This window comes from Dreissena polymorpha, chromosome 6 (genome assembly GCF_020536995.1).
Source record: "Dreissena polymorpha isolate Duluth1 chromosome 6, UMN_Dpol_1.0, whole genome shotgun sequence".
NCBI classification, from domain to species: Eukaryota; Metazoa; Mollusca; class Bivalvia; order Myida; family Dreissenidae; genus Dreissena; species Dreissena polymorpha.
Genome location: NC_068360.1, coordinates 90,635,919 through 90,663,730, shown reverse-complemented (window position 1 = coordinate 90,663,730; position 27,812 = coordinate 90,635,919). Strand labels below are relative to the sequence as shown.

Here is a 27,812-nt window from a genome sequence, read left to right as displayed (position 1 = left end):
GTTAAGTGTCGTGCCGGCTGCACAGGCTGACATGTGACCAAACAGATATTTGTTAAGCCCGGTTTTTCCTGGAGCGCGACTCATATATCTCCATATGTGCTGTATTTTACATCCCTTCTTCTAATGCACAACTTAACGTAGTCAAATTGACAAGCTTCAATAGTTTAAAACAACAACACTTACTTGTTTAATATTTTGTATTTAATTCCGGGATTATTGCACTTTTCAGACATCATACAAACATTATATACATATCACAGCATTTATGTTATCATTACAACCCGTAACTTTTCACGCATACTAATATCAACAGGTTTTCATGCCCAAGGGAGAGGGGTGTCGTTACAGCGACGGGTGGGGAAACGACGGATACAAGGGAATCAACAATATTCCAATATACTGCAATGTATTGCGAGGAGTTTTTTTATTATAATGTTATTTTTATATGATTTCTGGAATAGCAATTTATTTCTAGACGTATTTAAATTTTGTACTTTATAAAAAGTCACAATAAACTACATAAAAATTTCAATTTAATGTTTGATGTATTTTATATAATTAGAATTTGAATAAAATACTAATACAATTTGTACTGAATTTTCCAAAATAATGCATGCAATTTTAGAGAGCGTTGTGTTAATTATTTATCTTTTTTATTGGTTAGGAGAGTGGGAAAACTGTTTTAATATGCCATGCAATGTATTGGCAAAACATTGGATTTCTATATATTGCCCCACCCTTACGTAATACATGTACTGGCAAGGTTGAAATTACGGTAACTTACATGTTACAGTGTTATTAAACATAGAAACTATTTGTTATTACGGGCAATGTATTCGCACTTGAAAAGTCGGTCGTTTTCCTTTTCACTTCAACGTCATTCGCGGTTAACGTTTTAAAATGCTCTACAAAGGCTCTTTGCGTCAGTTCTTTGTACGCCTTATTTTCTGTTTTGATTTTCTCTATCAAGTCTTTGTCAACCAAAACTGAATGCGCGCGCATAGCTCTCGGACTTCCGCTTGGTCTTTTATTTTCTACACTTGCGCGCATTCGCTCTCGCTGTAAATTCTGACCCGTTTTTGCCGGTCGTGTAAACGACCCTGATCGCGAGCTAGAGCTCCTTCCGGTTATCGATCCCCTACTCGACAGCGAGCACCTGTCCATAAAAGTACTGTTACCATAGAAACGCGGCGTTTCCAAGACTATAACGTTACCGTCGTTGTCGGTCGTCTGCCAGCGAGTGTCCGAGAGTGGGTGACACACGTTCGGCAAAAAAGCCATGATATTGCTGACATCATTTAACCGGAATTGCAGACGGACGCCGCCGAGCGCGCGCGGCTTCGTGTCGCCTTGGAGTTTCTTCAACGCGAGCTGCACGTCGTAGCTTGGAAAGGAACACACGGTAAACATGCAAAAGTCATCGCGTTTCAGGTCGGTTTCTTTGCCGAGAACGAGTTTGTAAAACTGCATCATTTGCAGCCAGTTAGCCTCACTGACGAATATCATCACGCGGAGGAATTCCTTCCCTGTGTGCACTTGGCGAACCGCGCAGAGCGGAAGATCTTCGGACGTGTAATAAAAGTCCCGGCTATTATACGGATACGGATTTATGGCGCCCCTTTGTACTTGCTCCGAATGGTGGAACTTCCACGGCGATTTCTCGAAGAATCGTTTCACCGCCTGTATTCGCTCGAAGCCAACCGCGCCATTTTCCTGAAGGAACACAATGAGCGCAACGCCAGGCAGATGCGCGCTGTTAAGCGGAAATGACGTCATGTCGTTATCGACGCGCTCCCGCCGCTCTGACGCGGTGTCCGTAATGTTAAGGATGTGGAGCTCAGGATCGATCCAGGCGACTAATTGGTAGGTAGGTGAGCTCCATACTCGAGATCTCGCAGGAGTCAGTGAGAAGCTGGACGGACATTCCGCTGCTGCTCGCACGGAAGTAGCGATTCAGCGTCCGACTGCTCGGAAAGGCTGAGACTCTCGCCGCTTGACTCGGACCGGCAGCTTATTGAGGAGATGCTGCTTCCTGAAGAAAACAAAACGATAAATGAGTATATCTGGTGGGAAACGTGGTTCAATGCATATGCATAAAGTTTCGTCCCAGATTAACCTGTGCAGTCCGCACATGCTAATAATGACCGACACTTGCCGCCTTAACTAGATTTTCACTAAGAAAAGACTTTGTTTAAACGGAAAAATGCCATAAAAGCGGAAATTGATACCCCTGCAGTCCGCACAAGCTAATATCTCGCCATCTACAAACTCTTCTCTCATTGACTGTTTGACGTCACATGATGACCCCATATATTCTGTATGGTGTCAGTAGACTATATTATATGGTGTCAGTAAACGATAGAAAACGAATGGGATCTGTGTTATCATATTTTAGTTGCAGATATAGTGTTTGGCCTTAACCTTGCATTTACGATTGAAATAACCTCTCCATATTTAGAGAAAACACTAAATATTACTCGATAAAGCGAACAACATACCATCAGACGAGGACGTGGCGGATGAACACAGTGAACCTGAGCTGCAGAAGGCGCCCCTTCTCGATCTGAAACACCGGGAATAGCAATTTAATTTTTTATATAATTATATAAGATAAATTATATATACTTTCACGTTTGATTTATTCGGTTGTCCTTGATAACTATCCCTATGTTATCTTTTAGCAAATGTGCTATTAAGCTGAATTGAGAGGGGGTTAGGAATAGGTCCAACATGATTCAGTTTTCGGCTGAATATACGTACAGTGCGCTGTTTTGAGAAGACTTATCAGCATTTTAACTCTTTCAGCGCTGGAATCGAATTTTGAAGGCCTTTGCAAACAGTTTGGATCCAGATGAGACGCCACAGAACGTGGCGTCTCATCAGGATCCAAACTGTTTGCTATTTTGATAGTATTCTTTGAAATAAAATCGAAGAAAATGCTAATTTTAGAAATTCAGCAGGCCACATTTTAGCAGACGAAAAATTTTCCAGCATGCAAAGGGTTAACATTCGTCTTATCAATCATCGATGTTTTACCTCAGTTTTAATTCATTTTATGTAGGTATCGTAATATTATTGGAGTCGGAAAACAATCCTTTAGTATATTTTCACGAAATCTTCCGTAAAATGGCAATCAGCACACGATATTATCATAAAACACGACAAAAAGGTTCTGAATTATTAAACATTATTATCTTCCTAGATAACACACTTAAACACCTATAGACGCCGATTCCATATTCGATATTGTACGCTTAATAATGCATCGCCGAAAACACTGGCGCCTTAATTGCGGAAATTTAATTAATTATCAATACACATCGGTGGTATTGAGTTCGGATTTTTATTATTGGACCTCCTGTATCACTCTTCAGTTACATTTAAAGACAAAAAATACACTTGATAGGGATCGTTGTCGATGAACTCGTTCGACTTATATGAATCACAAACAATCTCGAAATCGTGTCCATCCTGGTCGAAAAGCGTAGGTTTGAAATATTCGGCTTATTAAGGGTGAGGCGGTTTAACCCAGGGTGATAAAAGGTCCTTTGGGGAGAGGGGAATACGAGTCAGCAGGCGAGTCACATACCAGGCTTTGGTAATCGTATAAAGAAAGCACGGCAGGGTATGGATTTAAAAACGTAAAATTAGCAATACCTACAACGGGAGGGGGGGGGGACTGGATAACCCTAACACGCATGGAAAGTCTTAAATAGTCTCCAATTACGGAAAGGTCAGGTCCAGCCAATTTATTAAATTATTGAACAATATTTAGAGTAAATGTTTCACAGGAGGATAAATATATTAACATTGTACGCGTTGATTTAATGTCTTCGTAGACGTGGGGTTGCATCGACCAAAATTACATTGGTCTTAGCAGGTTGTATACCGCTACATGGAGTATCATCGACCAAAGTAATATTTGTCTCTTGCAGGTTTTATACCAAATAAAACCTTAACCCTATGCATGCTGGGAAATGTGTAGTCTTCTAAAATGTCGTCTGCTGAATTTCTAAAATGTGCATTTTCTTAGAATTTTTTTCAAAGAATACTATCAGAATAGCAAACAGTTTGGATCCTGATGAGACGCCACGTTCTGTGGCGTCTCATCTGGATCCAAACTGTTTGCAAAGGCCTTTAAAATTCGGTTCCAGCGCTGAAAGGGTTAACGAGTATAATGATTAAATATTTATGTCAATAAGTTGTACAGCGGATGACTTGATTGGTCACGCAAAGTTAAGGCTACACAACACTGTTACTGCGATAGTAAATTTGATCAATAAAGAAACTATATACACGTTCCAGATTTATAAGATTGCAAATACGAGCGGGTCTATTCTATTCATCTTTTGGTGGTATCAAAGCGTGGGTGTGAGTGGAACCACAAATTCAACAGGCTTTACGCTCAAACTGTGAAGCAATTTCTATTGGTTCACATGATTTCAAGTTTTGTCAACACAAATCGTTCAGTATCAATTTTTCCTGGCCCAGTACAAAAAGAACCTCGACGAACAAATGAACGTGAAATGAATTATTGACAATTTCAACAACTCTATATCAATTTACTGCGAGTTGTTGGATTTTACGTTTGATGTTTTCCGCTCTTTGATCTTGCCAACCCGTATTGTCGGCCATGTCGACTCTCGATCTAAATTATGGCTCGGAACAGGACGCTATTTCCGGTCTCTACTGTTTTTGAAACTTGTGAAAAGTTACTTGGAAGCTAAATTGGGCATGCCTTTAGTTTATTATAGCCTAGATAAACCACTACAAAAGAATGCAACATATTGTTATTCTGAGTTATAGTCATAAACAAGTTCGTCGAGTGAATTATATCATTGAACGAGGGACCGCATTGAACAAAATTATAATAATGTACAGCCTCGTTCGCGCAAGTTTAACACGAAAGAAGGGTGATCGATTTTAACCCATTTATGCCTAGCGTCTAGAAAAAAGGCCTTGGCAAACAGCGTAGACCCAGATGAGACGCCGCATGATGTGGCGTCTCATCAGGGTCTGCGCTGTTTGCTCAAAGGAATTTCTATAAGAAATATTCTCAATATAGAAATAAATATACTAGACATCCTAATTTTGGAAATAAATCCAATTTAAAAGGATGGGAGAGTCCACTAGGCATAAATGGGTTAACTCGAAAGGAGGGTGGTCGATTTTAAATGTATGAAAGCATCATTATGTCGTTATAAATAGCATATTAATCTACCAATTCTAAAAACTGCAACGTAGTTATTTAAGACGAAGAGTAGAAAACGGTTCATTATGAACTGAAAAAGTATAATTTAATGATGATAATAAAAGTAACAGTGATGATCGTGATGCTGCCACTTCTGGTACTGCTCTTCTTGCTTCTTATGATGATAACGATGCCAATCATGAAAATAATAAAGATGATTGATGATAAATGATGATGCTGCTGATGATGTACGAGTGTGCAATATCATTAAATGGCATCATTAAATGGCGATTCCGGTACTTAAATATTATTATGTAAATTATAATTGATTCATGCTAAAAAGTTGATAGAATAAACACACCCACATAGACTCTATGTCTTAAACAACTTATTTGATATACAAATTTTCTGAAGATGAACTGTAATTCGTGTGCATTCATTCATTGATAGTTTGTTAATGTGCAATATAAAACCTTTTGCAAATTATGTAAACACACATGATGTGTTCGCTATGCATTATGCAAAGGGATAACTGTCTAACATTTAAATGATGTCGACGCTATAAATTTCAAGTAATAGCTTCTTGATCAATCTGTTCAAAAAGCAGATAAACTCTCCCATCCAGAGTAAATATTTGGTAAACACTAAAGTTAATTTACGAGAAAATTGTATATCCGATTTTTCAAAGAGACTTTTGAAAGAAGTCGAAACGTAGATATACCCAATATATCATGTGAAATTCCCTTTCACGTAAGATCTAATGCACACACTTGAACATTTCTAGAGCGATTTTATAAATTTGTTTTTCCTTTCCAAATTGAAGTATCTGAAATTGAATAACGTCCGATTACCGTACAATGAATTGTAACGTTCGCAAATTGGCCATGAGTGCGATTACTGTGATCTTAAATTTAAAACAAATTCCATAGTTGTATTTGCTCCATTTTGTCCATTGTGACAAAGTGACATTGGGAAAACGAGTCATCAAAAGAATTGGCTGCTATGAACTATATAAAAGCGAATTATTTACACAACGAGTTTTATCGCGTAGTAATATTACAGGGAAGAAATTCGCTATTTTAGGAGCGAAAAACAAATAATCGAAACGAATAAGTCACACACATACGTACAGGCGTGAGAAAGATGTAACCATCACGCATGTATAATGGCGCGTTTAAACACTCCAGAAAGAAAGTGTCCCTTTCATCCATAAGCGCACATTTAGCTAGACAAAGATGGACGGCAAGATAACCAGGTGGTCTAGCACGGGCTAGCGTGATCGAACCCTTTCTCCGTTCCGCAATTCCCACAGACCAACGTCCGTGACCGATATGTAACATGATCTTTCAACAGTCTTTTTAAGACTTTCCAAATCATGTTCACCAGTTTCGATGAAGAATTATGTACACCAGACCGCGTATAGAATTCGCTTACGAACGTGAAAATACAAATGACGCATGTTGAGCTCGTGCCCGACCTAATAACAGCCGCCATTGAATATATCAAGTCAAGGATGTAAACGAAAGATTTATGTCGAGCTATGATTTTCGCATCTCAAATCGAACGTTTAATGTTACTTTCTTGAGTCTGAAACCGGTGGTAAATTGGATGTCAAAATGGCAATTTGCCAGATAAAGAACACAATGACAGGTACCATAAATAATTGGAGCGTTTTTCAAACTAGCAACAGGTGCACAGTGAACGAGAAAAACGACATAATAGAGCGGGGGATTCAATATAAACCCGTCAAACTGGGGTTTTAAATTTAATCCGTGTCAAAATAAGTTAAATATTGGTCTTAAACTCCATATAACGAGTATATTCATGTAATCCGTCTGCAAATCCTTGTATAAAAGCGGCTCAAGTAACTAACAACACGGAAATTCGTTAAGAATGTAAACCGATTTCGATGAGTCTTAGTTTATCAATAAAGCGGCTTATAGCAGGGTCACTGCTTACAGCTAAATGTGCAACAATAGCATTTAGCAAATTTTACAGCAAATGCAAAACGCTAAGATCTTTTTGTCCATAAAAAGGACATCTTCAGATTAACGCAGAACTAAACTTCTAGTAAATGGCGTAAACAGATGACTCGAGACACAGTAGTTAAGCAGCCCAAATGTCAGTTATTTAAATTGTTCACGCAATTTAGTGCGAAAGAGTTACGAAAGGGACACGTGCAATGTTTTATTCCCAGGTAACAGGGATAATTACGTAACCACGCTGGCGTGCTTTAAAAGATTTGCATCATAATATCAGATACCGATTCTCAATACCAGTCCCTGACACCTAAAGGCGACCTAATAAGGTACCCCGCTGTCTTGTTGATTCTCCGGGCATCCTCGGCTTTTAAGGTAATTAAGAACACACGTGCGATTCCTGACACTATCTCGAATGACACTCTTCATTTCGGATAAACTTTCATTCGTGTCGCTTTACGTTAATTAAAAGGTAAGCCGTAAGTCGATATCGTAAATAACGTCCCCTTAGGCGCCTGGGCTGCAAATCAGAGAATTTAACGTCTAATACACCAATTATACGAGAGTGTCAATCTTGCAATACATGTATATTGCGGCTGTTCTGACTGTAATTTTAAATACAAATTTTAATGGAAAAACACATAAGTTATGATAAGTGCAGTATGTAACAAAACAGGTTAAAAAAAGAACTCTTCATGAACTATTTACTGAACTCGGAATTTACGATATACTAATAATTAATCTAACATGAAATAGTACCCATCACATCAAACCTTAGCGAAAATGTAAATCACAACCATGATGTTTTTACGGGCAAAGAAAATCCCTTCTTGATGACAGAAAAACTTTCAATTTACTGTCCAAAAGTTTTCCATAAATATAAAATCTCGCAAAGTATACGTGGAGACTTATGCCAATAATACAGTTTTACTAGACATCTACATGTATGGTTAATTGTTTCTTATTATTTGGACAAGTTTCACATTTATTTGGGGCAGTTATTCAAAAGATGTTGAACTAAACTGAGACAATCCTGAGAATGATCATGTACGTATGGGCTGTTTTCAGCAGAAGGCAACAATCAAGAGTAATGACTCACGCTCGAGCTGCTGACCATGTTATTACAGTAACCACTCCAATTAAAGCGAGACGTGCTTAAGATTCCAACGTGTGCGTTCATAAACGATGCTACTGTTCCCTTAAATATAATTACCCGTCTGTACGTATTCACGGTCATCCCAATTTGCATTCATAGCACGCGCTATCTTATTGCGTTCATGAGCTTCGTGCATCGATAAGTAACACTGTTATCGAATAGATCGCAGTGTATCAGAATAAGTCATCTAAGCGACTCGATGAGTAGCAAAGACCTTGGCGTTAATCGTAGTATATGCCACAGTCAAAGAGACAATATATGGATTGTTCAGTATTCAACAGCCGAGATGTCGTATAAAGATATTAACTTAATTATTTGGTTTACAGAGATACATTTGGTCTGTATGTAAGAGACTATTAAACTATTAGTTTAATACTTCCATGGTCTTGTCTTCGAATGATATCGAGTCTCTGTTGTTTATGGCATTATGGTAACAGAATACCCATGCGAACGGTTAAACAAAATTCTGCCATTTGGCATCATTATGATGTTCAATCTGACACAAAGGCGAGATATATATGAGTCATCCTTGTATATCCTTTAGTGAAAATGTAGGACCAAGGTGCGTAAAGTTCAGGATTCTATTACAGTTTAAATAGGCACGTCAACAAACCGCATTAAGACATTAATTTCGCTGTTTAAAGACGTATTGCTTACCGAAATTACGTTCATAAAAATTGGGTATTGATGTATTGACAATAACCTATATTTAGAAAATGTATTAACATTTTTCCACTATTCAAACATAGGTGCATTCTTTGCTTTTCGGTATTTAGGTCTTTAATCGACTGTCTCCACCCATTGATATAAAAGTCAAGTTGAAGGTGTTTCAAATATATTCATGCAAAACAAACAAGCTCGTTTCCTCCAATAGATATGTCCGGTTGCAGTATTTAATTCTTGTAAGTTTACTATGTTTGGTGTTTGTATATTGTCAATAACGACGGTGTCTTGATGATGTACTTTTCTAGCAACTTTGACTAACAACAGAACGGGGATTCTAGTGAGGAATTACGCAGAAGGCATGGGATGGATACATTGTGACGTAAATGTTTAAAACCACGCAATGTTCCATCGTGTTAATGAAACACACTAGAGATAATTGTTTATATTCATGAACGTTGAAACGAACGAATCACTCGAGTAATTCATAGTTGAGTTTGGTGGTTGGTAGGACAAATGATTTTTGGATTGTTTATTGATGGATGATGCATGAATCACGGAGAAGCTTATAAATTAAATGATTGTTTAGATGATTGAATGAGTGATTGATTAAATGATTGGTATAATGAGTGATTCAATGAATGTGTGATCGAGCGAGGTTTAGAAAGTTCAGAAATATAAGACTGTAGGCATTTTAAACAAATAAATAAAACAGTTCGTATTTACATTTGTAAAGTGAGCAAATACAACAGTGACACCCGTTCCCATTTGACCGCAGTTTCGCACAATTCAAATACACAGGTGGATTTGTTGAAATAAAGCAGAACCGCGAGTTATTTTATAGATTTCATTAGATTTTTCAGAAACATTCAATTAATCGTGTTTGCACAACTATTGTATACTCTGCGAAACGTTTCGAAATGACGAAGCGGTTTTAGATCAAAAGCATTTTGTCGGTGGGCTCAATTGAATATATGCAATTATATTTACATAACTCATCTATCTGGGGTGTATTAGTGTATATTTACGTTTGTATAAACAGCTGTTGATGTAAAAATAGGGCTATAGCTATAACATATGATCGGAGATTGGGAAAAAGGCAAGGTTAATACGGACGGGAAGAACTAAAGTACGAAATAAACTACTTCGTAACTTCTTAACAATCGTTTAGTGCAGATATAATTGTAAATTCTATATTGACATTCGTCTTTTGAGACGTGGTTTGTCTTCATTTAAGATAATTTGCGTTGACAAAGAAACACTGACGTTCTTCAGTAGCAATGTACTGGCTGGTATGCGTAAAACCACTGTGAGCAATTTTTTTCTATCACTCAATCTACATTATTTAGATGAAGCTAACAATTGTATAAACACAAAACAACAACCTATAGTCAACCAATAACGCTAACTAACCTATTAGTAATACGAACTTAAATTTACGTCAAATGTTGCTATAGATCTACATACGAACTGTATCGTATATTTATATGCAATATGGGCATTGGGCTAACTAATCAATCAGTAAGACGTAATTTTCGCGAAACATTTTAATGCAAATTCAAATGCTATGTACAGTGTACAATAGAATAAATAAATGCTCCCCCGTTCGTGGAGGACATCTTACGAAGCGTAGATTGGCGAATTTTGTAATCGGTGTATTCAAAAGGGCTTTATCGGTCTCGTTATCTGAAGAAGTTGTTATTATCTGGTATAACATCACGTAAGAATGTGATAGTATCTGACGACTTTTAAACTTTTATTACAAGGCTATGAATGCGATCAAATTTCGTTAGCAAGATATTTTCTTTTTAAGCATTCAATTCGGAAAATGATTCGTGAAATGATATGTATTTCAATATTTATTCATCTGTCTGACTTAATTTTCTAATGCTTACATGTAATTGAGTCAGATTTTTTTCTAAAAAAATAAACGTAATTTGCATTACGAATCGAAGAGTAAGACTGCTGACTAGGATAACGACATAATAAGCTAATACAACAAGTCCGCAGTTGATCCTCTATTCGCGTTGCATACTCATTAAGCGCGTAATTCGTTAGTAACATGTATACGAAATTTCTATGATAACATCAGAACGGTGATAATACTGTGATCTCTCGGGCTTCTTTGATCGTAAACTAGCGGATATCCTTCCAATTTTGGTAATTATTCAATACCACAGGTGAAAGAAAACAATGCTGCGCGTTGGGTTAATTACCACATCTTTGGGTTAATTACCATAACTTTCTGGTGTTTAAAAGTTAATTAGGGTTGTTCAATAATTGTAACACTCGTACGCTTTCTCTAACGATTGTAAGAGTAAACGGTGAATTCGTCATAACTGATTGCGCTTTTCAGAACAGCTGCTAAATTAGTAGGAAACCAGCAATATGTCAGAAAACAATGAATACAATGCAAATTAAGTGCGTCATAATTTAGAAAATTCTTTTGGGCGGCAAAGAAACAAAATGAGTCTTCGTTATGAGTAATCCATGTTAAAAAACACCATTACCGTCATTAAAATTCAAATCTATACAAAACTAAAATACACGTTTATAAAAAATAATCCAACGATAACACGGTACCGGATACAGGGAAAACGGGTATACAATTTATCTCAGCTCAAAATTTATAATATTAAGCTAAGAGTTTTGCTCACAATAAGGTCGAGGTCGTAACATTCTCACTTCAGTATCAGCCTCCGCAACAATAATGGGTTGTCAATTGAGCTTAGCTGGGATATCAATAGTTTTATGACCTCGGGCCCAGTTTAGGAAAATAAATATACCAATCACCCTCTCTTTGTCTCAACCCACCATCATATCACACACGCCGCCGTTTACTTAACCCATTTATGCCTAGCGTTAAGAAAAAATGCCTTGGCAAACAGCGTAGACCGAGATGTGACGCCGCATGATGCGACGTCTCATCAGGGTCTACGCTGTTTGCTTAAAGGGATTTATGTAAGAAATATTCTAAATATAGAAATAAATATACTAGACATCCCTAATTTTGGAAAAAAATTGATCCTATTTAGAAGGATGGGAGAGTCCACTAGGCATAAATGGGTTTATGTACTATCAGTCACATTGCGTGGCATGGCCGTCCGCTCTAATGCGCAGACGCTAGGGCGGTATATCGTGTAAAGTTACCAACAAAAAAAGACGCTATGCGCGGCAACTTTCATAAGAAACTGCCAACACAACTTGCTGCATTATTGTTCTCCTTATGTAAGTATCAAAGACGTCAGTGTCGTGTCACTCATCAAGTGCAGAACACCCGTAAGTCTGATACTGTCACATCTTGTGGATTTTGTCATCCGTTTTTGAAGCGCGAGGTCGAAGTGACACAGCCACCATACATCGTTGCATATTACTTTTATGTAATTATAATCATTAAACGCATTGTTTAGACTACCGAAGAATGGCGTGATTTCCGCGCAACACCATATAAATATTTGAGTATGCACATTTGTTTTTACGTAAATAGCTTCGTATATAACAGTGTGCCATTTTATGGTACCATCAAAAAGTGGATGACAATTTAGCACGACGCTCTTGAAATCGATCCGTCATTTTATTTGTCTGTTTTCCGTTGTCGGCATTTCTTCTAATTACATGTATCTAACATAACGCCACAATAAAATATTAACGCTGAACTGTGCGCGGACTAGCTCGTATTTTACAGAGCTATGACACACTATTACAAACCTGCGGCTCATAAACAATTCCATGTTTACAAACGCGCCGTTCTGAATTCAATGACATTATCGATTTCAAATCAATAATTAAATGCCTTCCGTACATACAGGTACTCGTGGTTATCAAATGTTAAACACATTAATGATAGTGTATCGATGAATTATTTGAAAACGAAATTCAGGTTATAGTTTCATCAAATTCAAACGTAGTACGACACGCTCCTCGATCTGTCGTCAAATTCAACTTGTTTTAACTTTTAAGAGTGGCAAAAGCAAAACGTTCCTCAGCCTACATTTGTACTTACTAATACCGTTCCTTCTTTCGAGTGTTTACAAAAAGAAACTCTTTGTAGTCAGTAAAATTGAGTTTATGTTCAGTGCGACTGTATTTGGACTTATACTTTTTGTCGACGCTGGTCAACGTCAATTTATCGCACGTTCAGATCAGTGAATAAAATGTACACGTCATATCGGCACGGTTCTGTAAAAACTTGGTATAGTGCATACGCGGACCGCACGGGTTAACCCTTTAAGCGCTGGAACTGAATTTTGAAGGCCTTTGCAAACAGTTTTGATCCAGATGAGACGCCACAGAACGTGGCGTCTCATCAGGATCCAAACTGTTTGCTATTCTGATAGTATTCTTGAAAAAAATCGAAGAAATGGCTAATTTTAGAAATTCAGCAGACGACATTTTAGCAGACGACAAATTTCCCAGCATGCAAAGGGTTAATGTGTGACGACACTTTCCGCTTTGATGATTTTCTTTCGTTTAAACGAAGTCTCTTCCTAGCGAAAATCCAGCTTAGGCTGAAAGTGTCGTCCCAGATTAGCCTGTGCGGACTACACAGCCCAGACTTTAGCCCAGAATCCCCAGAACGAGGACCATAGGCTCATATATGAGAAAGGAGTTTATGATAAGCTCGGATAGCATCCCAAGGTTTGCAAAGGTCTTGAGGCCATATGTATCTCACAGGCACATGATGGGACATTCATAAAGCAATATAGTGTTTAAGACAAGAGCATGGAAAAATTGAGAAAAAAATGCTGGACCCCCTTCCCTGTACCGCACTTCAATTGTTTTGCATTTTTATATCATTCGAACTTCAACAACTTTTCTAATTTAACTTTTCAATGAATATCTAGAACATTAGCCGGAAATATGAACATTTTCATGTACATGTATGTCGATTATAAATGTATAATGGATAGAAATGGCGAATATAAGCGTGCGCGTGAGTAAAGAACATGTGGTTGCTTATTGACCCCGAAGAGTACCCAAATGCTCCATGTGTTGCACAATTTTGCTATTTCATGCAACAAAGCCTTATCGTCTATATGGGATACATTTCCTGGCCTTTGCAACGCGGGGAAATAGTCAAACTCAATGGCATGCTAAACAGCTCTGTTTTCGTCAATCGAAATAAGCGCTGCGATAGAGGTTCCCCTTGTTGAACTCAAATCGTGACCACTCGGGAATGTTTGAATGAGGACACAAAACTTTACAAGTTGACATTCCTAAATATTTCACAGTAGCCTTCGTATGAAACTATGTGACAGAGAAGTATATACAGTTTTGTAACTACTTTCCGCTATAATTTAGAGATAACGTGTATTTAATTAGGGGATACAGGAAAACTTTCATCCTCCATTATTCAAATGTGTAACTCTACCCGTAAACATCATTTGTCAAAAGATTTCACAAGATTGCCTTTAAGTGTCAAACTTTGAAGGGATAAAGTCGCGGATTGGTGCACACGTGGTAATAGGGTTTAAAAAGGTACAGCCGGAAAATATGTACAGTATATGTTATATGTTAATTTATCATGCAAATTGTTTATAACAAAATCAATATATTGAATCTTTACAATTTCTCTTTATTTGTTCCACGCGACTAAAAAATAAAGACATAAATTTATTTTGCACTAAGAAAAGGGGCCATATATTATCGATAGTAAAAGCCATACAACCGATGTCACGACGAAAAAATACAACACATGAAAGGGAAATCGGTATTTAAACACAAACAGAGGCTGGTATATTTACCTGTAGTCCCAGAATGGGTAATCTTCTGTCTCCAAGCGTTTCTTTTGCGCGTATGTGCGCCGTAGATAGGTATCCATGGTGACGGTCTGATGTATACCCTGGATCATCGAGAATCCGGACACATTTGTCTTTCATGTATGTAATAGTCTTTTCAACTCGTTTTTTGATCTTTGGACCTAGAAAGGGAAGGATCATAGTTAAGATAAACATTGAACCACACGGAGCCTTGTGGCTTTATGAAAACAGGGCTTAATGTATCTGCGTCAAGAGCATCAGTTGGATTATTTATTATATATGGGTTTCTAAGAAGAGACTTTTATGAAAAGAAAAAATTAATGAAAGAGGAGACTGTCGTCCTTGATCAACTGTGATGACTGCGCAGGCTAATGTGGGACGACTTTACGAACATACAGCAAGCCCCGATTTTAAGCATAGAGGCTCAGATATTAACATTCATAATATTATTGTTGATAAGTCTTATAAGTCTTATTATGAGTCTTGTTGTGTTAATGTAAACGTTCACCAGTCCTAACGATTCCAGCTAGTACGCTTATCAGTTTGTGTTGTGTTGACCAACCTGACCAGGGCAGGGGGAGGGGGAAAGCAGCAGAGTGCAACACCATGCTCATTTACTACAGATCTTTCCCTGTATGTGAGAGTTAAAATGATCGTATTCTAAGATCACACATTATTTGTTGTACCCAGAACAATGGCTCGAATGGTTTCTCCAAACGTCCCTGGCTTCAGACAAAGACAATCTTGTTTGTAAGGCACTATATGACCGTGTAACAATTGTTTCCAGAACTGAATGTCCGCTACTGTTAGGCCCTTATGTATGGTGATTCCAAAACGGGTCGGTCTAACCATGTTCATGTTAGACTTAGTAACCACGGTGTTCGCGACAATGTGTGAAGCAGCTACTACAGCTGCTGGGAAAAGTGCGTCGACTACATGAAAGAATGTTGTTGACCTTATGTGTAGGACGAAACAACGGGTGGTAATCAATGATACAACGGTTGGATATCAAAAGACAATTACCCATATTGTTCAGCGTATGTGTTATAGATTGACCGAACAAAATGTTACAGAAGTGCTTATCAAATCATATTATCACATTTTGATAGCAAAACTGGAGCGTTCGCACGCACATTACTGGTGTGGCTCTGTAAATCGTGTAGTTTCAGTAGATAAAGACATAATGTCGTACAAATAAACGTATTCCAAACAAAAATTCTTACATTTCTTACATTTCTAAGTGCACATAATCTTGTTAATAAAACATTATACTCAATAAGTGAATACATCATTGTAATAAATACAATAGTGCGTTTCAAAGTGTTTATGATCATAATGCCATTTTTAACCCTTTCCCACCAAGAAGCCAAGTAAAAATGGCTATGTGCGAACAGCATAAAACCAGAACAGCCTGCGAGTAGCTGGCAGTCAGTTCATGTTTTATGCTGTTTGCTACTCATCAGTATCTAAGGGTTGAAAATGAAGCCTCTAAAACTTGATACTTGTAATAGAAATCTTTAATTAAGTTCAACTTTTTAAGGGACTGCATAAGCGTCAAAATACGTATTTAAGTGGTAAAGGGTTAAAACCAATACAACCAAAAATGTGCATTTTATAGAAACGCGTGGAGCATATTGCAATTAGCTTCACTTTCAGATGAGATAATCCGTCTCCAACCCAACCATAAAGACCGATATGCGGACATTAATAAGTACCGCAACGTATCTCCCCAGAACAAATTGACATGTGATAACATTAAGTAAACAATATATGCATGCAGGTAATATATGCATGCATGTAATATATTCATGCAGGTAATTCTTTAAGTCCATCTTGACAGTTTTATTGTGCCGTGTCCTTCGATAAAATTGATACCACGCTGTTCTTTTGGGGCATGTGTTTACCAAACAATATGGATACTTGTATATTCGATACAAACAAGCTCGATATACACGGAAGTGTGCGATATAATTAATGTGTGACACTTAACGTCGGCCGTTTTTTAAATTTAATTAAATATATTATTTTGAAGCATATACTACTGTTAGTGTACATGAATATTTGTATTACAATGCTAGATTACAGTAATAATAAATCGTTACTTAACATTGCACAAATCCTGTTTTCCAGTAAATATTGATGCTGATTATTTTAGCTCCATTAAGGAAACTCTTTACTTAGCTCATGAAATTGTTGCTTCATTTATTTTTCTTCTAATACAGCACACATTACATTGAAGGGAACGAAGAAACATTTAGATATTGAAATAAGTGATGGAATCTTTATATTATTATTATTATTATTATTATTTTCACAACGTTTCATTAATGACAATTACTTAAATATTATGATTAATAGTCACATTTTAAAAATACCATACTATTATATCGTAGAAGACGTCAATGTCTCTTAAATTATATTGAAAATTAATTTACCAGACTACAAATATCATTTATACTTGCTTAAATATGTTCGCCGATGCATATGCGCACTGCTGTCTTAATCATAAACAACACGCCCGATAGCTGCATATTTGCGAGCATAAATTGCAAGATTGATTTAAAATTATTCTGCTACATGCAAAATAATGGACGAGTTGCATTACGAAATATAAGAGTTGTGCGCAAGTTGCACACAGTGCCAGTGGTATTATATTTTTAATTAACGTAAGTCAACCATAAACAACCTAATATAATCACTTTCCATATTGAACATAATAATAATAATCCAAATAAAAGTATGCATGTTCAAAACATAAAGTGTATTGATTATTTACCTGGGTTTTATTGTAGACAATCGCGATGTTTAACACCCCATCAAGCAAAACATTTTACCTCAAACAGAAATTAAATTCCGTCTTTGTATAAATTAATATAATCACATGGATTTCGATAACATCCGAAAATCCTGCACTGTTAACCCGTCTTTACAGTAAGTCCGTTTACTTTTGAATGTCAGGTCTTAGTCGGTTGTAGATATTATATCGTCAAATCGAGCGCGCCTCTGGTTTACTCGATTGACACGACCTGTTTATCGAGCGCGAAATCTTGGGTGTCGTTAGAAAATTGCGAACAATTTGTTAACTTGTATCTTCCTCCATCAATGCTTCCGTTCATTAAACAAATTAACACTGTTGATAATTGAGTGATAACAAAGCTTTGTCTTTTATCTTGTACTTGTTTTCTCGCTTTGTTCAGCTAACAATTAAGATTTTGCGATTATTTTAGCGAATGCTTATACTTTAGGGCTTAAAGCAAAGCATACAAAATGGTAAGATTGGATAAAATGCTTAAATCTCGTATCTGTTTAAAAATGAAATGTAAGAAAAGAAATACAAAATAAATAATACACAATCCAAAACGGTGTTTTCGTTACACTATTAATCGGATTAAAATATTAAATGTTAAGTTCTTTAAACAATTTAAGGAGATTGATCAAGATGTCTTATATTCTAGGCATGTTATTGACAGAACGCACGTTTTATGTTTCTTTTGTGTCATTGACAAAATGCAAGTACCAAACACAGTCTTGTCTATCGAAACGCGCTGTAGAAGTATGCCCCATAATGTGAATTTAATAAAGAGCCAACATAAAGAGGTTTAAAGTATGTTTATGTTATGTATTTAACAAACAGTTTTTAGTGTATTTCGTCTTTATACCTGAATAGTTTTATCAACCAAGTCTTTTTCAGTCAATAGTAAAGTGCAGTTCGCTTTTATTTTGGAATATTTATGGATAAACAATCTATGGATGCACGAAAAAATGCCGTATCATTATTTGTCATAATTTGACCTAATATTGTCACTTAAATGAACCCGATTGGTTTTAAAACACATAATCGAACACATGCATTTTGCTATCGGGCTTTTGTGTACCGAAATAGTCTATATTAAATGTTTTTGTGAATTGTGTCATGTTTGGCCACAACTATCTTAGCGTGTGTAAAGTCTCTATTCTATAAAGATTTATTTTTATTTTATTGATATTATTTTACAGCATTATAATATCATTGCAAATTATCACTATCTACTATTACTCCATATTGTTATTTTTTCGCGTGTTTAAAATAATTTGAATATAAAAAAAGCATGATAGGTATCCATGTTTTTCATATGTATCATTTGTGCCATTTATTTTTCCTTTATTGATACTCTAACCATCAGCTGGTACTGATGAGTGAACTATTGAGCCTTGTTCTGAGAAAACTGGGCTAAATACATGTGCGTAAAGTGTCGTCCCATATTAGCCCGTGCAGTCCGCACAGGCTAATCTGGGACGACACTTTCCGCCTTAACTTGATTTTCGGTAAGGGCGCACTTCATTGAAACATAAATACCATAAAAGCGGAAAGTGTCGTCCCTGATTAGCCTGTGCGGACTGTGGTTAAAAAATGGTTCAAATTGAAAAAAAATGCAACTAATTTAAAATTGATGGATTTTATTTGCAAATAAACTGGTATTTGCCGTCCAGTTGCGTCCTTACGTTTGTGGCTAAAATCATACGCATTATAACTCCAAACTTTTTGCAATATGACCATAAAGAATGGAAATCTGGAGAAATGTTTTATAATTTTATAATATTAATATCATTTCGTCAATGGATGTTTACATAAGTAACAGATTTTTATGAAAACCTCAAATTATCACAAGATTTGCAAATGCAAAACATTTAAAAATAAAAATAAACTACAAAATGTATATAAATCATTATAAAACATATACACATGTTTCAAAGTGAAAGTAAAACTTTAGAATCAATAAATATAAAATATCACATATTTTAATAGAATTTTGATTAAAAAACACTGCACAATAGGCATTTCAATATAGCAGGGCAATCATAAAAAAATAATCAAAAGCGCGCTAAACGATAATAATATGCGTTGTCGGACCGTATTTGGTACAAAAACGAATATGGTACAAGTTTGTACCATATTCGGCCGAATATGGTACAACTGTCTAATTGTACCATATACGTATCTGCAGTTTTGGGGTAAAATGCCTGACCGAATATGGTACAAACTTGTACCATATTCGGATGAAAAATGTACCACATTCGTTCCGAATATGATACACACTCATCATCGTAATCATCATCATCATCATCATCATCATCGTTATCTCATCATCATCATCATCATCATCATCATCGTTATCTCATCATCATCATCATCATCATCATCATCATCATCATCATCACATCAATTATCAACACCCCAATGATCATCATCGTTGTTATCTTTACCAACACCACCATCATCATCACCATCAAAACCAACATCATCATATCCTTTATCATGATCGTAATGGTGATCACAAAAGTTTTTTTTGTGATGATAATGACAGCGATGTTTTCGGTCGATAATGAGGATGTTGTGATGATGATGACGACGATGAGAATATCATCATCATCATCGGCCAATAAACATCGCCATCATCATCATCACAAATATTTTGTTATCATCATCATCATTATCATCATCGTCGGCCGATAAACATCGCCGTCATCATCATCTAAAAACTTATCATCATCATTATAACCATCATCATCGTCCGATAAACATCGCTGTCATCATCATCCCAAAACGTTTGTTATCATCATCATCATCATCATTATCATCATCATCATCATCATCACCACAATCATCAAACCCCAATCATCATAACCACTGTCATCATCATCACCACCACCATCATCATCACAATTTTTTTACCATCATCATCATCACAAATGTTTTGTCATCATCATCATCACATATTCATTTTACATTTTGTATTTTATAATTTGTTTCATTCAAGAGATTCAACAAACTTGTACTTTTTTCATTTATTGGTATACTGACAGGATTTTTCAAAGTAATATTGAAGAACATAGAACAGCATCTAAATTTTAATCCAACTGTAGCATTTTGACAAGACATAATATACATATATACATTCATTTTAGTAGCAGCCAAAATATCCCAAATGTGCTTCGTAAAAAGTTACCAGTAAATGAGCAAATGACAACAAATTTCCGGTAGAAGAACATAATCATCAATCACAAAAATAACATAACAGGTTTCCAAACACCGATATACATGTATATTTCACCTGTAATGTCTGTACATGACATCTATGATATCATACCAACCGATTCCACTAACACGCAAACGCAGCCATGCGTTTGCCCATTTTGGCCCCTTGATGATTTCTTTTATTGCCGAAATAAGACCGCTGTTTCTGCCCGCTCTTGTTAATAGGAAACGAACGCTAACAGGATTTCTGTTACTAGTATCTAGTCCAATATCCGGCCGAATGTAAATTCTAGGTGTTTGCAAACTCATTGACCTTATTAAATCTCTAAAGGGTTTGCCGACCTTCGCCAACACAAACTGGATTGACGGGTTTGATTGTATGCAGAACTTAAAAATTTCAACTTGAATGTGAAGTGGTAACATCAGAAATGGAAAAGTCGTTCGCTTCTGTGCCCTCCTATTGTTTATCATATCTTGAAGCTCTTTCAGGGCTGAACACACAGAGACGTCACCGTTGTCGCCAGAGTCACCGTTGTCGCCGGAGTCACCGTTGTCGCCAGACGCAGCGTTGTCGCCGGAGTCACCGTTGTCGCCGGAGTCACCGTTGTCGCTGGAGTCACCGTTGTCGCCGGAGTCACCGTTGTCGCAAGAGTCACCGTTGTCGCCAGACGCAGCGTTGTCGCCAGATGCAGTGTTGTCGCCAGACGCAGCGTTGTCGCCGGAGTCACCGTTGTCGCCAGACGCAGCGTTGTCGCCGGAGTCACCGTTGTCGCCGGAGTCACCGTTGTCGCTGGAGTCACCGTTGTCGCCGGAGTCACCGTTGTCGCAAGAGTCACCGTTGTCGCCAGACGCAGCGTTGTCGCCAGATGCAGTGTTGTCGCCAGACGCAGCGGTGTCGCCGGAGTCACCGTTGTCGCCAGAGTCACCGTTGTCGCCAGACGCAGCGTTGTCGCCTGACGCAGCGTTGTCGCCAGACGCAGCGCTGTCGCCAGAGTCACCGTTGTCATACGACTGTTCTAAGCGTGATATTATGTCCTTGTACACGCGTTGATTGATACGGATACTAACGTAATGCATGCCAAATCCTTCTGGGAAATACCCCAATGCAATTGTTCCAACATCACCATCGAACTTTTAATCTGCTGACACAATTGATGAGTGTTCTAGTCCTCGGGTAGAAACTACCAGGCACTGCAAATTATATTCTCTCATAAGTGCAATGAGCGTGAGGTTGTCGCCGTATGTCCCATTCTTAGACATATTCTTAACGTATTCATCAAATGTTTCATCATAGACAAAAGTTTCATAGAAATATCTGTTTTCTACAATGTGATGGACTGCTTCCTTACGTAAAGCATCTACGTCTTTGTATATACCAATTTTACCAAGTTGATGCGATATAGCAGCAAATTGACAATTTCCATCCGGATTTGGGTCCATGGCAATATTCACCCCATCCAACAACTGCAGATTTTCATGGTGTGTTAAAACATGATAGTACTTAGTTCTGTGATTTTGTTTCTCTGAGCGGTTCTGTTTTAATGAATGTTTTTTAATTTTTCGTTGTTTCTCTAACGCGTCAGTTAGGCTAGTCATGTTTTCGACCCCAACCGATTTGCTTACGAATCCAAGTTCGGGTTTGTTCGGTACTTGAAATGACACGATATAAACACCATTTCGTTTTACTTTTTCTACCTTGCCTTCGATAACATATCTTTTGGTTGGCACCCTGGATTTTCGAAAGGGATAGCGAATTAATACTGTCTCTCCTACTTTGTACTTGCTTGGGGAAGTTGCGTTTTTCAACAGCGACCTGTAAGCCTTTTTATTTGCTCGCCGTATGGTTTTCTTTATTTCACGAGAACTATGACGTTCTTTGGTAAAAACATGACTTCTTCCGTAGTAGGCTTCAAAGGGCGTGAGACCCCCAAGAACTCGTTTGAAACTTGTGTTTATGGCATAGGCTAAATCTTGAAGCCCTTCGACCCAGTTAAATCCACGTTTACTTTTTGTTGCAAATAGAATCTTGGCCTTTATAACACTGTTTGACCTTTCACACTTGCCCTGTGATTGAGGATGATACGGCCTACTATTGATCATTTTGATGTTGTACTTGTTCAACAAAAGTTTCATACTAGGGCCTTTAAATTCCAGTCCGTTGTCACATTGGATGATGTCAGGGGCAAGGTTAACCATCAACACGTCCTCTAATGCCTTTGCAACTTCACGCGAACTCTTCGTTTTCAGGGGTTTTGGCATAACGTACCTAGAATAAACGTCCACGACTTGTAGAATATAACTGTATGTGGACCCCTTGTAGCTAACACTTTGATTTTTCATGTTAATTGTGTCAATCTGCCATCTTTTGCCTGGTTCCTCTTCTGTAATTGTCTTTGGCTTTGGCTTGTTTGTAAATCTCGGATACTTCTCATGGTAATACTTGCTATTGTACAGTATTTCAAGGATAGCTTGTTCCGAGAACCCCGTGTAATTTACTTTCAGTTTGTTGTAAATAACCCTTGCTCCACATCCTTTGTTTTCCATGAACATCTTCTCAACAAATCTAGGAAGATCTTCTTTCACAAGGACTTGCTTTCCGCCACACAATAAAGAACCCCGGTCACCAAGCTCGAAGTCCTTACGTTTTCTAATCATGGCCAAACAATTATTCTCTTCAGGTGTCCGTTTCTTCACAGGGACATCGAACGATCCGTTTAAACATCTGACAATAATGTCGTACTTCGACCTGGGCAAGCACCCTAATTGCTTCCTTTTTCTCCTAATTGCTTCCTTCATCTGAAATAATATAATAAGTTATTATACATTTATACTTCATTAGTTAATAGAGCTTGTATTGAACACCGCGTGTCGAAAACGAATGTCTCACGACATGAGCTGAGCTAAAATCACTCGTCTGATAGCTCCGCTAAAATTTACAATCCGAACTTCCGGGCAATATGCGCAATGAAAGTAGCAAGTAATTCAGGGGAAAATAGCGGGCAAACTTATGGCGGTCAACGGACAAACGGTCTGTAGAAACCAATGCTACGTGGATGGAAGGGATATAAAGAAGGGGCCCTGGGGGCCTAGGTCGCTCACCAGAAGTCACGACTAGGCAGGGTTCGAAGGTCAAAGACCTATAAACTCCATAAAATTTAAAATGTTCAAATCTACAGATTACAGGAGCTCGATCTGATTTTGGTGGAAAATACACTTTCGAAAAAATGACTGTAGCTTAAATATTTTAGCAGTTTAGGAGTTACGCACCCGGAAGGAATGCCACGGACAATTGGATAGACGGACGGACAACTGCAAATTCACTCTGAGGGGGGGGGGGGGGCATAAAACATAAAAATCAATGCATGTTAAAACATCAATGCATATTAAGACAACTGAAAATTAAAATTATGTACAGTACTTACTGTCAAGAATTCTTTTGAAGTTTGAAGAAAGTTTGGATTTCAATTCTTTCTAGTCGAAAATCACAACTTTTCTTGCCGACCGCCAAGTCAAATATGGTTACTGACTTCTGAGTAAGACTCGTGTGCAAAATTCCCGCCTTTTTAAAGCGGCACGTTATCAAAGAAAAAATCGGAAACTTCAAAGCTTTTTTGGCTTCTCAGCAATATGACGTCGGAACGACAAATCAACTTTACAAAGTAATGTTTAGGAATACAGTCACACCTGTCTAAAGCAGCCAGTCAAACATCCTTATTTTTGGAGAGATATATTCATTTAAAAGAGCTCAAAATCTCTTAAATCGGATTTTGGTGAAAATACACTTTCGAAAAAAAAAGTTTTACAAATTTGAAAATTGCTATTAATGATCTCCACGAAAGTATCTGGCCCGCCCGGGAATCGAACCCAGGCCGCCTGCGTGCCAATCTGACGCGCAACCGACTGAGCTAGCCGGCGAAACAGTTACACAACCAGCAAAATCCATGTAAAGTGTGGTTAGGTTAGCTGTTTCTGTTACTGCTAGTTACGACGACGACGACGACGACGACGACGATGATGATGATGATGATGATGATGATGATGATGATACTTTTGTCACTTCCAATATTAGGTTAATACAATGTATTTGAGTCTGAAAAAAAGTTTACACATCGGCAGACTATTTCATTTATTAAGAAATACATAATTTATGTACCATATACGTAGGCCATTTTCATTTTTATGAGTTTTTTTGGTATGTACCAAATACGTTTTGGCGAGCATAGAAAAACTTATTCCAACCGAATATGGTACAATGTTTGTACCATATTCGGTCGAAAATTGTACCATCTTCGGTCCGAGTATGGTACATTTGTACCATATTCGGCCGAATATGGTACAAATGTACCATATTCGTTTTTGTACCAAATACGGTCCGACATGCGTCATACACGTTTACATGATTATGGGAAATCAGTTACAATTTCCCTAGACTGTTTTCGGTTTAAAGGGAAACACATCGACAATTGCATTAGTTAATCTTGAAGCATTTAACTCCCTTTAAATTATACGCTCAAATTGCTATTTTTAGAAATGATCACTAGCCAGGCTGGCAAAATTGTAAACATGGCATGAATCATTCGGCTACAAACAGGTGACAATTTTTAGCCAATATACAAACAGAAAATCTTAAATAACTCAAACTTGTATTATATTCAGCATGTATTTTAAATGATTACGTCACACCACGATGACTATATAAGCTTAGTTCTTTATTTCAGCTAAAACATGTTCATCGGATGTATATTTTTATATGAAAACTACTTCGTTCTGAAATTAAACGGGTTTATTTGATTTTTTCAGTTGTTTTATATAAAATATTAAAGAAATATAATATAAATAAAAAAAACGCTTCTAAAAAGCTGATAATATAAAACACTCGAGTTGCTAAAAATTGATTCGTGTTAAGGCTGGATAAGAGTTCGTTTTTGTATTACGAACTCGCAAGTACGATCGCTCGTGTTGACGTGACGAAAATGTCGTACGAACGCTGTCGCTGCTCTCACAGCGGAATGACGAGTCATTTCTGTGAAGACGAATATGCATTCATATATAAAGGTAACATGTATGTTGTTCATCTTGTTAACATCCGGTGTATGAATTATTTTAAATATGCTAGCTGGAATAGTGGTTTTGTTATTGTAGGTTTATTACTTGTTTTTAATGGGTAATTTAAAATTCGCATTTTAAAGAAAGCAAAGCAAAGATGGATACCAAATAGTAACGTCAAAACTAAATTCATCGTTTAATATTCAGTCATCAGTGTTAAAAGGTAAAAATTAAACCACACGGTGTCTGCCCTTTACATGGTAAACATGATTTGTTGCCAAAGAGATCGCACGTAACTTATGCAAAATGATAAACGCAACCAACAGAAACATCAATGTATATGCTGCTTCACTTCACATTCCAGTGGTACTCATCGGTGACAGTGGAGTCGGCAAGTCGAACCTGTTGCTACGGTACACAAAGGACGAGTTCCGCTTCGACAGCGCATCCACTATCGGTGTTGAATTCGCAACAAGGCTAGTATGATATTAATTATATTCAGTATGAAAGAACCCAACAAAAAAATCGTACACCAGCTATATCATCATCATCATCATCATCATCATCATCATCATCATCATCATCATCATCATCATCATCACCATCGTCATCGTCATCGTCATCATCGTCATCGTCATCGTCGTCGTAATCATCGTCGTCGTCATATACTCCTCCTTCTCCTGCTCATCCTCTTCCTCCTCCTCGTCCTCCTCCTCCTCCTCGTCATCGTCGTCGGCGTCATCCTCCTCTTCCTCATCATCAATATCATCAACATCATCTTTTTTTTCGTCTTCTTCTTCTTTTCCTTCTTCAATTATGATAACCTTTTATTACACCATTCTTATCCCAATCATCACCGCTTTACTGTTGATTATAAATGCCTTTCTCATCATCATATCACATGTAACAATTGCCCTCTACATTCTCCCTACAGAAGCTTAGAGATAGACGGACGGACGATCAAGGCTCAGGTGTGGGACACGGCCGGCCAAGACCGCTACCGCGCCATCACGAGGGCGTAAGTAACACATTCATTGTAAACATATTTGTAATTGAGCCTTGCTCTGGGAAAAGGGAGCGTAAGGCATCTGCGTAAAATGTCGTACCAGATTACCATTCGCAGTCCGCACAGGCGTATCAGGTACGAAACTTTCCACTTTGACTGGATTTTCGCTAAAAGGATTTCTTTAAAACGAAAAATCCATGAAAGCAGAGAGTGTCGTACCTGACGCACATGCATTAAGCCCCATTTTCCTAGAGCGTGCTTCTTTTTTAATTAATTATGTATTACTGCCATTTTAAACTTGAAGTTTTATTATTTTTACATTTTGTTGTAATATCTAAAATCGTTGGTCCTTTATTTTATTTGAGTTTGAAAAAAAACTTTTTGACGTTCTGAAACGCCGATGTTTGATTTTACTTTGTTACGCAACCCATTCATGTGTTGTTGTTGTTGCCGTTAGAATAATTTTATTAATGGCTTCTGAAATGGATGTATGTTCAACTACGTACATGTAAGGTGTGCAATTTTCAAATACGTCATCGTTTTTTTTAAATCTATAGCTACTATCGCGGTGCAGTCGGCGCACTTATCGTCTATGACATTCATAAGCGTGACACCTTCGACAACGTGAACAAGTGGATGCGCGAGCTGCGAGATCACGTGACTGAGACAGATCTCGTGACCTTGCTCGTGGGCAACAAGTCTGACCTGCGCCACCTACGGGCCGTCAGCATGGACGAGGCTAAAGAGTATGCAGGTGAGAGTTTGGTTAAACGTTTCGACGGCAAAGTGTCGCAAGCAACACATGCATATACGCCTTATTTCTAGGCTATGTTTAAAGGCCGAGTCCTCAAAAACATAAAACGATTAAATTTGATGCAATTTTCTTAAATACATATTGCCGAGCAACATACAAAAAAGAAATTTAAATCGGTCAAGTAATACATACTTTGGGCAATAATAAGTATTTCTGTACTGCGACTCTAATAATGTGCTGGT

At 37.4% G+C, this 27,812-nt stretch overlaps 1 protein-coding gene and 1 pseudogene across 1 annotated transcript in view; one reads left to right on the top strand and one right to left on the bottom strand.

The window, feature by feature from the left end:
* Window positions 1–191: 191 nt before the first annotated feature.
* LOC127836263 (protein FAM124A-like) lies at window positions 192–17,750 on the bottom strand (annotated as a pseudogene).
* Window positions 17,751–25,510: 7,760 nt separating this feature from the next.
* Window positions 25,511–27,812, top strand: part of LOC127834572 (ras-related protein Rab-11A-like) — a 5,150-nt gene continuing 2,848 nt past the window's right edge. Inside the window, exons 1-4 of the mRNA XM_052360550.1 lie at window positions 25,511–25,819; window positions 26,175–26,286; window positions 26,745–26,828; window positions 27,374–27,570. Coding sequence (XP_052216510.1) covers window positions 25,738–25,819; window positions 26,175–26,286; window positions 26,745–26,828; window positions 27,374–27,570 — 475 coding nt within the window. The 5' untranslated portion in view covers window positions 25,511–25,737. The remainder of the gene's footprint in view (window positions 25,820–26,174; window positions 26,287–26,744; window positions 26,829–27,373; window positions 27,571–27,812) is intronic.